The sequence below is a fragment of the Leptinotarsa decemlineata genome, unplaced genomic scaffold (genome assembly GCF_025532065.1).
Source record: "Leptinotarsa decemlineata unplaced genomic scaffold, Ldec_3_MD MMD2_tig00001064_RagTag_RagTag, whole genome shotgun sequence".
NCBI lineage: Eukaryota > Metazoa > Arthropoda > Insecta > Coleoptera > Chrysomelidae > Leptinotarsa > Leptinotarsa decemlineata.
In genome coordinates this window covers 8,510,040-8,524,290 of record NW_027412558.1, presented here as the reverse complement: position 1 = coordinate 8,524,290, position 14,251 = coordinate 8,510,040, and the positions used below count along the sequence as shown (strand labels likewise).

At 33.2% G+C, this 14,251-nt stretch overlaps 1 protein-coding gene across 2 annotated transcripts in view; it reads left to right on the top strand.

Annotated features, from left to right (window-relative positions):
* ana3 (rotatin homolog anastral spindle 3) overlaps window positions 1-12,960 on the top strand; it is a 55,900-nt gene extending 42,940 nt beyond the window's left edge. For both annotated transcript variants that reach the window (XM_074175632.1, XM_074175633.1), the window contains 5 exons: window positions 1,659-1,877; window positions 3,251-4,051; window positions 5,501-5,712; window positions 7,604-7,874; window positions 12,599-12,960. In XM_074175632.1, the coding sequence (XP_074031733.1) occupies window positions 1,659-1,877; window positions 3,251-4,051; window positions 5,501-5,712; window positions 7,604-7,874; window positions 12,599-12,858 (1,763 nt within the window). In that variant the 3' untranslated portion in view covers window positions 12,859-12,960. The remainder of the gene's footprint in view (window positions 1-1,658; window positions 1,878-3,250; window positions 4,052-5,500; window positions 5,713-7,603; window positions 7,875-12,598) is intronic.
* The last annotated feature ends 1,291 nt before the right edge of the window (window positions 12,961-14,251 follow it).

Here is a 14,251-nt window from a genome sequence, read left to right as displayed (position 1 = left end):
CTACCACCGATGCTACTATGAGTGTTGTCAGAGACATAGTTGAGGGGCTCGAGTCCGGGAAGGTTGTTGGGGTCACACTATTGGACCTGTCAAAGGCCTTTGACTGTGTTTCCCACAGCATCTTACTCCTTTGGGTTTGATTGAAACTTACTTGAATAATCGTTTCCAGAGAGTTTTGTATAACAGTATATTTTCTGAGCCGAGGCCAATTGACTTAGGTGTACCGCAAGGATAGGTTTTGGGCCCGCTCTTGTTCGTTATTTACATCAGTGATTTTTACAACTATATGAAGCCATGTCACAATGTACGATTTGCTGACGATAGATCAGCTCTTGTTGATAAGTCTATGGAAATACAAGGAAAAGCGGAGCACTGGTTCAGTGTCAATAAACTCATGATAAATAATCGTCACGTGCGATGAAAAGTGGACCCTCTACAACCACAGGAGAGTCAAGAAAGCAACCCATCACTTCGTACTATGAAACTGCATTTATTTCGAAACAAAATGAGAGAATAAGTAACTCAATATTTCCACATGTAATATTTATACTTCAACACGCGAACAATTATGATTGCACTTATGTTAAACCTGGAACTGAACTAAAACTTTTCCAAATTGTTTTCAGCTCAATTTTGCATTCGTGTTTCATATTATTTCATATATAACTATATATACCTTTTTATCAACCTTTTTGAATTTTTTTATTAGATTTATATTGGACCATGTAATTGAATGAAAATAAAAATTATTAAATATCATTATCATTATTTCTTTCTCAGCTACTCTTTATTATCGTCGTATCGAATTTTGCTAAACTTCTCGAAATTGCCATCTATAATCGGGTATATTCCTCAGTTCGTAGTATCATATTTCCGCAACAACATGGATTTATGTCAAACAGATCCGTCATAACAAATTTAATTATATTGACCCAAAATGTTAGAGATGTCTTAGATAATCGTCGTCAATGTGATGTGATGTGATATATACTGATTTTGCTAAAGCATTTGATCGACTTGATCACATGATCCTTCTACAAAAACTCCACCAATTTGGTTTCCATAATTCAGCAGTATAATTCATTAAATCCTATTTACTTGAACGCGAACAGTTTGTATCTCATAACGGCTATGATTCTTTTTATTACAATCCTTCATCTGGAGTATCTCAGGGGTCGAATCTATTCTTATTATTTACGAATGACTTCAGTAATTATGTCGATTAGTATACGTTATTTTTTTCATATGATTTAAAAATATATTTACTTGACGAAACTATCGAAGACTGTAATACATTGCAACGATAGTTAGAAAATATACATACTTGGTGCGAAGTTAACAAACTATGTCTCAATGCATCCAAATGTAAAGTAGTGTCCTATAGTAGGAAAATGTCTGTCATCGAGTACAATATTTGAGTAGATACCATTTCACTGTCACAAAGTAACTCAATTAAAGATCTTGGTGTATATTTTGATAAAAATTTGTCTTTTTCCAACCGCATTAGATCTAAAGTTACATTTTCTCAAATTGTAACTTTGTAATTACAAGGACCTATATTACTTTCTTAACATACTTAGTTAACCCTGTAAATGGTTTTCAGCTGTTTGGTAATAAAGGCTATTATTATTATTATTTATTATGAATTTTGTTTACAGACGTGGATCTTCCCCAACTAATTTATTTAAGGAATCAACTGTGGACAGAAATTTACAATTTAATATCAACTCTGATAGAATATAGCAGTGAAACGAAAGGTTGTTTATCGAGTAGGTCATTAGAAGTTCTGTCAGTTTTCTGCGACACTTTATCAGAATTGGGAATCCAACAGTTTTTGGAAGCTTTATGTGAATCTATAAGTTGTTTAGGATCACATGGTGAGAGACGTTCTTTAATTAACAGTGTGACCCAATCAGAATCGAGAAAATTCTTGTAAAATTTTAATTGAATCGGTTTCAACCATTTTTTGTCAAGTGACGAAAGGTCCACCTCAAGGACAAAATATAAAACGTCTATAAAAATTTCAGAACATACTATGATGCTTTTTTGTAATTAAAAATTGAGATTTATTCAATAATTTTTTTAATTACCATGCTATTAGATTCAGAACGCTTCTATATAGCTATGAACAGATTTCTAACATTGAAAAACTCACTAATCTAGTTGTAATAGTTGTGAAAAATTATCGTTTTTTTATTTAATTGTAACAATAAACCACCACAATATGAACAAAACGTTAAAAAAAGCTTAAAAATTTAATGAAAATGATATTTAACATTGCAACTCATTTTTGTGTCGTAGCTATAATGAGAGATGAACAATGTCCATCGTGGTATTAGCTGGTGAAGTAGTGTTTTTCTGTCTGGCATTTATCAGATCCTACTGTTTAGGAGCATTGAAAGAACATTCCAAATAAATATTTCATCAATAAGGAAATTTAAATCAGTAGTCTTTTGGGAGATGACGATATAAATGCCATAGAGTGAAACTCTGAATCTGGTGCAGTTCAAAACTTTCAAAAAGTATTCTAGAACGAAAGAAACATGAATGGTCAAATCATTATTAAGATCATTTCTGAAATAAATCTAATAATGCCAGTTTACGGAGTACAATTCAGATTTGAATGTGCTTTAAGAAACTATTTGGCTAAGTAATAGATTTGCCACCTAGATCTCAAGATATCAAGTTAAGATTTCTTTCACTGGGACATCTCAAGGCAGTTTTAGTATTGTATTTTGGTTGGTTTCCGGGCTTTGCTGTGGTCTCTTTTAGTTACAATCTCCAAACGTTTCGGCTGCAACTGCGACAGTCATCTTCAGTGGCGTGGTCGAAGTACTTTTCTTGACGTATCAACTGAAGTTACAATTAATTTAAAAAAATATGTTTATGCAGAGTGTTCTTTTGTGACTAAGTGTAATGAGTTTTCAAATTTAAAATTATTCTATCTCTGTTATTAACAATTATATGTTTATGAAATTTTGCTCACAGATATTTCAAGATACTCTGAATCCAGTGACGTGGTAATTTTCAAAATAATGAAAATACAAATTTTCCGTTTTCAACTATAAACAAGTATTTTATTAGTATGCCCTAAAAAGGGAAACAAATATTTATTGCTCCGTAGACAATTGAAAAAATGTTTGAAAATCGCTAATGAATTGAAATTTCACAAAGGTGTTTCCTTCTAATTGGGTCACACTGAATTATCATCATACAATTATTAAACAAAATTTACTAATTATTTTTGCAGATCTTCAGACTTCAGCATTGAATGCTTTGACATGTCTTTTACGAATCGAGTCACACAGACTTTTTGAGAAGGGAAGAATATCCACGGAAAAATTTTCTCTACAAATTTTGTTGGATTCGGTGAGGTCCTCAAGAAGTATAGTGATGTCTGATAGCAGAGAGACTGTTGGTCGCTCAAAAAACAACAAATATCAAAATCCTCGTAAAGATTTCGATAAATATAAGATGAGTTTACTTGAAGAGGCGTATTTCGGAAAAGTTTTCACGGTCAAGAACGAAGAAGAAGTACACGAAGAAATCGAAATCAGCATCATCGAGGACTGTGACAGCGCTTTGATGTCTGGCGCGGAAATTTGCAAAATACTGCTGTACCTATATGACATTTGCGATCTTAAAGTCTGCGATGATTCTTTCAACAAAAAGAAACCCATCGTGATATCAGCGCTTTCGGGGTTATTGTGTATCTCGAAAGAAGCGAAACGTTTCGCCTCGGGAAAGGGTCTGGTACTCCTGATCGTGAAACAACTCAGAGACTGCCATATAAGACTCAGTTTGGAATCTGTAGAGTGTTTAAGAAGAGTCGCGGACAAAAGGCGGGTGTGTCCTCTGTTGAAAGAAGCTAACGATTTGATTGGGTTGCTCACGAATTTCATGTTGAACGACGAGTCTGTTAAAACTGAGGCGGCCACCCTGAACTTGGCTGACATCATTCATAAATTATGGACGTGGTTTTTAGTACAGAATGTTTACTTGGTTGACGTACTGAAGATGATTTGTGTTTATACCACAGGCTGCAATTTGGGTGAGTATATTTTAGGATTAGTTCAAATCTGTCTCAAAATAGTACAAAATAAGTACTGCTTCCAACCACCAGAACAGTAACACTCTTCTCGTCGCGTGTTACGCCATACAAGTTGGTGTCATCAAGAGATGAATCAGAATAATTTCTAACCCTAAAATATCTTTATAACATTCACTTTTATTTTCACACATCAATGTTTTTTTCTGGGGCACAATCTATTTTTGTTGTTGTTTCATTCATTGTGTATGTATGTATACAACAAATATATATATATATATATATATATATATATATATATATATATATATATATATATATATATATATATATGGGTGTCACACCAATAGGTGGTTCCACTTAGGTCTTGCTTGCGTTTACGCAGTTATTTTCATCAAGTACTGTTTTGGTTTTTCACATATTGTCCAGGCGATAACCATGGGAAGATTGCTATCTTCTTCGGCCAGAAAAGTGAGATCAACAGAAGATCAAAAATGAACCTTAGGAAAAAAATTACCATCTACAACACGATGTTTAAGCCTGTCATCATGTATGCTTCAGGCGTCTGGGGACACGCGGCTTCGTCTAACATCTCCATCCTGGAGATATTACAAAATGAGTTGATACGGATGATTGTGAATGCTCCGTGTTTCGTGCGGAATGAAGCCATCCGCAGAATTTTGCAGCTGCCTTCCATTTAGCAGTCCATTCAGTCGAGGAATCGGCGAGTTTTTGATAGCCGTTAGTTAGGGAAGGTATAGATTATGCTGTAAACGACCGCTTCCGATACAGAAGGCCTCGAAACTCTGTCGAATGAGGCCCTCATGTCCCGCGTTAACGGACGAATAGATTTTTCATCCATCCCACCCTAGCCAGATAGGGGTGCCCCGTGAAGGGCGGTACCGATGTCTGAGAACTTCATACTGCCAATATCTCCTTAGTCATGAACCCATTTGTCCTTCTTCGACAAAAATCAGCTAAAAGGGTAAGGGAGCTGGGCTCGAACCTGAATGAAATGAAGACGCTTGGTTGGTGTCACTTATTGTCTTCAATCGAGGACCGTCTGCCCGGTACTGACGATGCCCAACAGGCTGAAACAGCTATCTACCGATGGCTCTTAAATTAAAATCAATATGGGAATGATCTTTTGATTTTCATGGATTAATTTCCTAGCAGCTTGACTGCATTAATCTTATAACTTTTATATGTTCGTATGATTACGTATTTTTCATTTTTCTTATTTTTTGAATCTGTTTACACAGTCCAAATTGTATACTTACTTTATTAAGTATAAATTGACATGTTCAATACCATGTAGTTGATCTGTTAACGAATAAATTTTTTCGCATCTTTATAGTATTTGTGCCAATCCACAATTTCATTTCGATTTAATATGATAATACTAGTTGTAATATGTTTTTGCTAATAATTTGTTTTTGTTTGACATTTTAGCATGCCAAACACTACCTCTGACTAGTCCTGTCGCTGGCTCTGGCCCTAGAAAGTGTCCGGGAACTGTTTCTTTGTTAAACGCTATCGTTACTCTCATAAACAAAGAGATGGAGCAAATAAGCCGCACTCATGACCTGGCTCTTTTACAAATTGCTTTCAATATTCTGAATAACGTTTGCCATACTTTGGAGTGCAGGATTTTAATATCAAAGGTAAGTATTTCTCAAGAGTTCAATAGATTTACATTATTTTCAACTCAGAAAATAAAATATTACACGATTTTCAAAGATTCACAGTGGGTGTAAGGTAGTTTTCAGTTTTAAATTATTCAAAATAGCATTAAAAAACACTATAAATAGAAAAAATTTGAGGGGTTCTGTTCTATTCAATTATGTTTTGTTGAGGACAGGCATTATCCATTACTGTAGAGTGATGTGGCACTTAGTCATTTCAAAACTAAAGTGTTGTCTGCTAATAAATCAAGTTACTTCAACTTCAGAAAGCCAATCTCGATCTAATATATCATTTATTTGTACATATGAATTGGTGTGGTCACATATTATTCACAGATCCAAATCTGTGAGCTTTTTTACAGTCAACTTCAATGATTTTTTCATTATCTGTGTTCCAAAATGTAAAAATCTAAGAACTACTCCCACATGGTTCAATAGGCAAATAATAATTAAGAACAAATTGAGATTAAAGGGTATTCATAATAGTACTAAGGAACCGGTAAACGTGGTTTCATAAAAAAATGTATACTATTGATTATCTGAGCAATCTGGCCTTTACATAGTCTTGTTAGGATCCAATGTAGGGCCTCTCTTATTTATTCTTTTCACCGATGGTCTGCTGAAAAATATTATTACTTCTCGTTACCTACTGTTTGCAGATGACTTGAAAATTTATAGAAACATTACAACTCAAAAAGGCTACACTTAACTGAAAACCTGAATATGGTATGGTCAAAAATGAACAAATTGCTATTCAATATTGAAAAGTGTAATATTATGACTTTCTTCTGGAAAAAAGTGGGTATCACATATAACTATGGATGGTACGCTCTCACATTCGATTTTCAATTATAATTGGAATCTTAGATCATAAACATATCGAATAAATAATCAAAGATGTATGGATTCTTGATTTGAAATTCCACGCAATTCAATAATATAACCTGCATCAAACTGTTGTACATCATATCAGTTAGACTCATTTTGAAATATGTTGCCATCATCTGGTGTCTCCAGTATCAGTTACACTAATATAGCTTTGAAAGAATAACAAATTTCTTGGGTACCTAAACTATGGAGATACCTTTGATACTCCCACAGTAGTTTATAGAAAAATACAAGCCATATTTTCGGGGCAAAAAAGAGTATTCTCTATACAATAGTATGAGTGATCCCTGTCTTCTTTTAAAAATCAATTTTAAAGTATCTGCGTATGGAATTCCAGTATCAGTTACAATAATATAGGTTTGAAAGAATAACAAATTTCTTGGGTACCTAAACTATGGAGATACCTTTGATGCTCCCACAGTAGTTTATAGAAAAATACAAGTCATATTTTCGGGACAAAAAAGAGTATTCTCTATACAATAGTATGAATGATCCCTGTCTTCTTTCACAAATCAATTTTAAAGTATCTGTGTATGGAACAAGGTTGTCACAGACATTTTACACTGAATGTGTCAGAACAAACTTCTTTGAGAATGCTTCTTCAAATGCTATGTTTAAAACATAAAATGGTGTACGAAATCACCGTGACATTTAGTTTACTTTTTATGATATTTTGTTTTAAGATATTCTCATGTGATATCAGGCTCTATGTATAAACCTACTTCTGATATACTTCTTTCTCTTTAAACGGGTTAAGATCTGGAGTGTTTGTAAAATAAATAAATAAATTACTTATACAGTAAGAGGGGGTTTGTTCAAAAATTATTAGTTTTGATTAATGAACATTCTCTTAAAGTAGTCTCTGAACTTTGAAGTAAACAAGCTTGACAATATCATTGAAAAAATAATGAGGTCTGCTACTGAATAAGCGTAATTCAATTCACATATAATTTTCATTGAATGAACCACTGTTTTATTTCAGAGTACTCTTTTCCAAAGCATTTCTCGCTTGCATCCCGCCATAACGAAACGCCAGAAGCCTTGGGAGAGCATAGAACTGATTTGGCTCGAGTTTTTGCAAACGTTCACAACCCATCCCGAAGGACAGGCATCAGTAACAAAAATAACTGACGTGCTTGAACTAGTAATGACCTTGACCACAAGCTCCAGGACACAGAATCGACAGATGGCCATGTCGGTGTTGAGAAATATATCATTCTATCAGCCTAATAAAGCGAGACTATTGAGTTCAGGTATGCAAATTGGGGCAGAGAGACTTTGAGATGGGATAATTGGTCACATTTTGCTGGTGAATTTGAATTGTAGTGTCCGACCGAAACTGGTTTTTACGACCGAAACCGAATTTCGGCAACGGTCTCAGTTTCGGCCGAAACCGAATCTTCCTAAGAAGGATTATGTTTTGGGGGAAAAATAAAGAAAACGTTATTATAACTAGTCAGTCTTTATTGTTTTATCTTTAAATCACGTTATGGAGTCTTCGACATTTTTACTTATTGATAATCAGCATAACAAACCCTTATTTAAGAAAAAATATTAATTGCACTGTAAAAATACTTAAAATAGGTGAGGTGAATTTATTTGAGTAGGTGTAGATTTTTCTTTTGAATATATATTATTGATGGTTTTTCAAAAATATTAAACATAAAATTACTTATTTAAGTTGTTACCTTATATCACAATAGGTACTTAATATTTCTGTAATAAACAAAGTAAATCACAAAGTAAGTCACGACATGATTAGGCACATGGACGCTGCAAAATGTCTTCGTCGCTTGTATGAAATTCAACGCGAACATGACCGATCACAGAGCGGGAACTCCTGTATGCAGTTTCGGTCGTAGTTTCGGCAGGTTTGCCACCGAAACTAAACCGAAACTCGTTTTTTTGCCGAAACTCGACCGAAACCGAACTTTCGGTCGGACACTATTGAATTGTCATCCAGTTAAGAGCCACTTAGTTAAGACACGAAACGGAAAACTACAAGCAACTTAAAAGAGATGTAGCCATTAGTATGTGATAGATCATCATGTAAAATAATAATTGGAACTTCCTATGTTTTATATCACTTTTATTTGTAACTAATGTTACTGCAGTTTCGTCCTACGACATTTGCAAACAAATACAATAAACTGAAATAATTGACAACTACAGTAGGCAATAACAGACGGTCCTTAATAATTTTATTACCTGACATTTGTTTACCTGTGACAATGTGGGTACGCTAAACTTAACTGACCTGGTCTACTCGCCGGTTTACAGATTAGCGTACCCACATTGTCACAGGTAAACGAAATTCAGGTAATAAAGTCATTAAACACCGTCTGTTATTACCTACTGCAGTTGTATAGGTGAAAATTGTCAATTATTCCAGTTTATTGTATTCCTTTGAAAATGCCCTTGTAGGATGAAACTGCAGTAACCTTAGTTACAAATAAAAGTGGTATAAAATTTTTCATAGGTCTCCATCTTTGTCCAATATTTCAGTTCCCAATGTTGTCTCTACCTATAAAGGACTGGTTCTACTGTTTAAGGTATAGCTTAGACATAAATTATTTAATGATGTTATTCATACAATACATTTATGACAAATGAAAAGGATATAACTAGTATAGTATTTAAAAACTGAAACAAAGTTTCAATCAGAACAAAAACTGGAAAGAGAGCAATTGTATATAGTTGAATAAAAACATGTTTTGAAGATGAGCTTCATCTTCCCTTTCAACACTGGATTGTGTAACATAAAATGATAAATAGGTAAATAGCTTAAAACATCAATATTTCTAGCCTAATCATCGACTGCTTGAGATTTACCGCATTTTTATGAATAATTGTGAGTCAGGTTGGACTGGGAAGTGTACTTTTTTTATAAATCTGTAGCAGAGTATGTAGTTATAATAAAAAAAACAAGATTTTTTTTTCAAAATGGAAACGGGTTTGTCAAATTATATTTGAATTTTCTGAATTCTCTATTACTGTTTTTAGGGAAAATGTTTGCACTACTATTAAAAAGTTTTTTCAACAACACTGTTTTTATAACATTGAGGAATATTTTGACGCGACAGGGTCTTTAACTTGTGAAAGGCCTCATTAAATCACCTTTTTATTGATTTTATTTTTATATTTTTAATTAACCTACACTCTTCTTTTTTATTATTTTGTAGTAGACGATTTTATCTCTCTTTAACTCCGAACAAGGATTAATGTATTCGTGTCTTGCCATATATGTATAACACCATATATGTAAAACGGTCAAATATAGTACTCATCTCCTCTTATCAAGATAGAAAATGAATTACCCACCAACATTTGCTATTGTTTAAGTTGGTTATGTTATCTATACAATTGTTACTTTTGGTGCTGGCATGATCAACAACATTCCTGTTCGTAATGTGAATAGGGACTATTTATGGCGAAAGTCAATATGCCTGCTCCTCAGGTAGTGACACGCTGCAAGGGTTTTGTGACTTGATGCCTGGGTCTCAATCTGCCTACTCCCAAGGTCTCGTCGCTGGTCTCTGCAGGGGTTTCAATCTGCCTACTCCCAAGTGTCGACTATATACATATACAGTGTGTCCAAGATAAGGATCCTAAGCATGGGAATCTCAGTACCTGTTGGAGATACAGCTTAGGTTAAATTAGGAAAAAGTTGTGTTCTTTAAAGCTTATTTACATGCCGTTTAGAAACTTGAAGAATTTTCATGGCCTGCTGAGATATTTGGGAAAAACGAGAATTTGACAATATCAATTTTATTTTTTTCTGACTTTATTTGAAAAGATATCAAAAAACGAATAACACTTTTTCATTGGCACTTTCAAGGTACTACACGATGGTATTTTTAGATTTTATATCCGACGTTTCGTTTTCAAGAAACCATCGTCAACTTTATTTTTTTATATGACCCGAAACAAAAGTACACCCTGTATCTGATTCCATTTTTTATTACGAATTCAACGATGTATCACATGCCATTGTTTTCTTTTCAGTTTAAAGGAAAATTACATTATTTATATTTTAAAAAAAATATTTAAGTAGGCGTTGCAAACAAATGCTTTGACGTAAATACCTGTCACCGAGCCTGTCAAATATTATTTAATTACACGATAAAATAGTAATTGTCGTTGTTGTTAGCCTGTTTGTCGAGTTGTTGTTTTTAGAGTTATTGTTACTATTGTCGTTATTATTGTTCATTGTTGAATAGATAATATTGTGTTATTATCGTCGAATATGACGGGTGAGCATTATAGCCATGAAGAAAAGTTTGACATGCTAACGTGCTACATTTTGTGCCACAAAAATACTGCAAATACAGCAGCAATGTATCTTAATACATATCCAGAAAGAAAGCAGCCATGTAAATCCATTTTCTTGGAGCTGGCTCGAAATTTAAAAGAATATGGTTCATTTAAAAAGCCTGTTTTATCTCGAAAAAAGGAATCTTCAGAAGAAGCCCAAAATAATGTTTTACAAGCAGTTGTTGAGAACCCTGAAATATCAACTAGGCAAATCGAAAATAATGTAGGAGTAGTCAAATCCACAGCTCAATTTATTTTGCGTGAAAATAGATATCACCCCTATAAATTTAGGATTAGCCAAGGACTTAAACCAGGGGATTTCGAACGGCGCCGAAATTTTTGCGAATGGTATACACGCGCGTGTGAAGAAGATTATAATTTCCCTTCAAAAATAATATGGTCCGACGAAAGTATGGTCACTAATAATGGTATATTCAACCGCCTCAATACGCATTACTGGGCTCAGCAAAATCCGCGTGTTAAGAAAATATCAAGACATCAAGAACGTTTTGGGTTTAATATGTGGTGTGCAATTTTAGGAACTAAAATACTATGTCCGTTTTTTTACTATAATACTTTGACCGCCGAACGATACCATCATTTATTGCAAAACTATGTAGAAGACTGTTTAGATAATTTACCTCTGGCACAGGTCAATAACTGTTGGTTTCAACAAGACGGTGCTCCTGCACATAATTCTAGACAAGTTCGAGAGTATCTTTCGCAGCGATTTCCTGGAAGGTGGATTGGAACCTTTAGTGAAGTGTCTTGACCAGCGCGATCCCCTGACTTAACTCCTCTGGACTTCTTGTTAGAAGATCATACTTATGTTTGGAAAATAACGGAAACCTGTTTGAACACCTCCTTTGAATTAAATAAAAAATGCGTTAATTTCTTTGTTGTTTTCATTACTTTAAAAAAATCATTATTAACCTACTTAAAAATACATTTTAAAAATTGAAAAAATGCAATTTTCCCTTAAACTAAAAAGAAAACGATGGCATGTGTTACATCGTTGAATTCGTAATAATAAATGGAATCAGATACAGGGTGTACTTTTTTTTGGGCTATTTAAAAAAATAAAGTTGATGATGGTTTTTTGAAAACGAAACGTCGGATATAAAAACTAAAAATACCATCGTGTAGTACCTTGAAAGTACCAATGAAAAAGTGTTATTCGTTTTTTGATATCTTTTCAAATAAAGTCAGAAAAAAATAAAATTGATATTGTCAAATTCTCTTTTTTCCCAAATATCTCAGCAGGCCATGAAAATTCTTCAAGTTTCTAAACGGCATGTAAATAAGCTTTAAAGAACACAACTTTTTCCTAATTTAACCTAAGCTGTATCTCCAACAGGTACTGAGATTCCCATGCTTAGGATCCTTATCTTGGACACACTGTATATGTTCTGAAAGGTATCTGCCGTCGACAATCTGATGATCTGAAGGCCGGGTTGAACGGCGTCTGGCGTTTTTAGTTGTTCGACGTTTCGGCTTCGAAGCCATGGCGAAGAAGCTATGACTACACAGATCTCAACCTGTCTTCTCCTCAGGTAGTGACACGTTGTAGGGGTTTTGTGGCTTGACGTCGGGGTCTGTCAGTCGACGCTTGGGAGACAGTTGAATATATTTTTTGTTAACATCAAGATTTATTTTTTTTCAGGAGACTTCCTGAATATTCTACAAAATAAACTAACTAGTGGATCTAATGAAGAAAAAAATATTACTGTGGTCATAATTTGGGCCCTTTCAGCCAATAGTCAAAAAGCCAAAATTATTCTAAGATCACTGCATTTGGATGATAAGCTCGAGAATATAGTGAAGCACTGCCAGTTGCTTGGTGCTGGAGATTTTGGATGGAAGAATGAAGATTTGGATACAATGCGTTACGTTCTAGATATGTTAAGGGATAAACCGAGATAACCATTTGAATTAGTATTTGTAAATATTTTTAACCCGTTTTATATTTATTGTATTTTCATGTGATTATTCAAATATATTTTATATTAAAGATATTTTTCGTAATAGGTTATTGGTAATTTACCAGCGAAAATAGATAGGTATTTTATTATTAATCAAGTAATACTTTGTGAAATTTTTACACTGAACAGTTTAGGAAACCACATGTGTTTCGCTATACAATAACTTCCTAAGGCGTGTTACTATTTAATAAAAAATATTTTGCGAAAATTCATTTATTGAATGAACAATGTACAAAATATTTTCGAATAATGATTTTTGGTTGTTTTAACAAATGATTGAATTTCCATAAAAAATAATATAAATCTTATAAACAATGTATTTGTTAATAATATTTTTTCAAACAATGGAAGTGAAAAAAAATAATATTCTTGAAGTATTCCATAAATAGGAAATGAAGCAATATGAATATTCAGAAGAAAAAAAATTGCTCCATTTGAATATTTTATATCTTAAATTGTTTATGAAAAACGTGAGAATCAAAATATTTTGACTTTTTCAAAAGAAATCTGTTCGTAAGCCTTTCAACAATATATTCAAGGAGTGAAAAATGAGTTCTTTAATTCCAAAAATATCACGATTTTTCCTTGGTTAATTCTCAAATTGTAAAAATTCCTTAACGAAACCATAACTAATGAACAAATTGTAGGAAAAATTTTAGTCAACGTATTGTTCATCTATGCATCTAAACTGAATTTTTTCATTCATGGATATTTATATTTTATGAGATCATGAACATATATTTTTTTATGAAATGAATTATGCAACGCATTCGGGACCAGTTTTTAGCTTTCTATCAAACACTATGAAGCAAGACCATATGACTACTGTTTCTTATATGTGGCTTTGTATTACCAAAAATATAATTTTGATATTTGAGATGCTATTTGGTAATGGGGTTTTCTGTAGTGCGTATTTTTAGTTATTTTACATTTCTGAATCAGTCCAAAAATACACTTCTTGGATTAGGAATAACTACTACTAGAACTAGACCAATGAAACAATTTAGAAGAGCACAAAGGTGCCGGCTGTTGGCTGTTGAATGATTTTGAGAATTTACTCCTCAAACCCCTGGAAAATACCGTTTGTGTTTATTTCTTTTTTATTATATAGAGAGAAGTAGAACGACAACACAGGATATTTGCAAACAGTAATATCTCTACAGTATTCTCTATTTTTTGCAGATATAAATTTTGGGATTGATTTAATTCTGACAAGTGAAACTTACCTATGAACTATCATATAAGGTTTCAAGAAAAATAAATCTTCACAAAAAATACAAATTAAGAAAAAAATGTCTTTTTATAAGGTAAACTTGAGTACATAAAAGTTATAC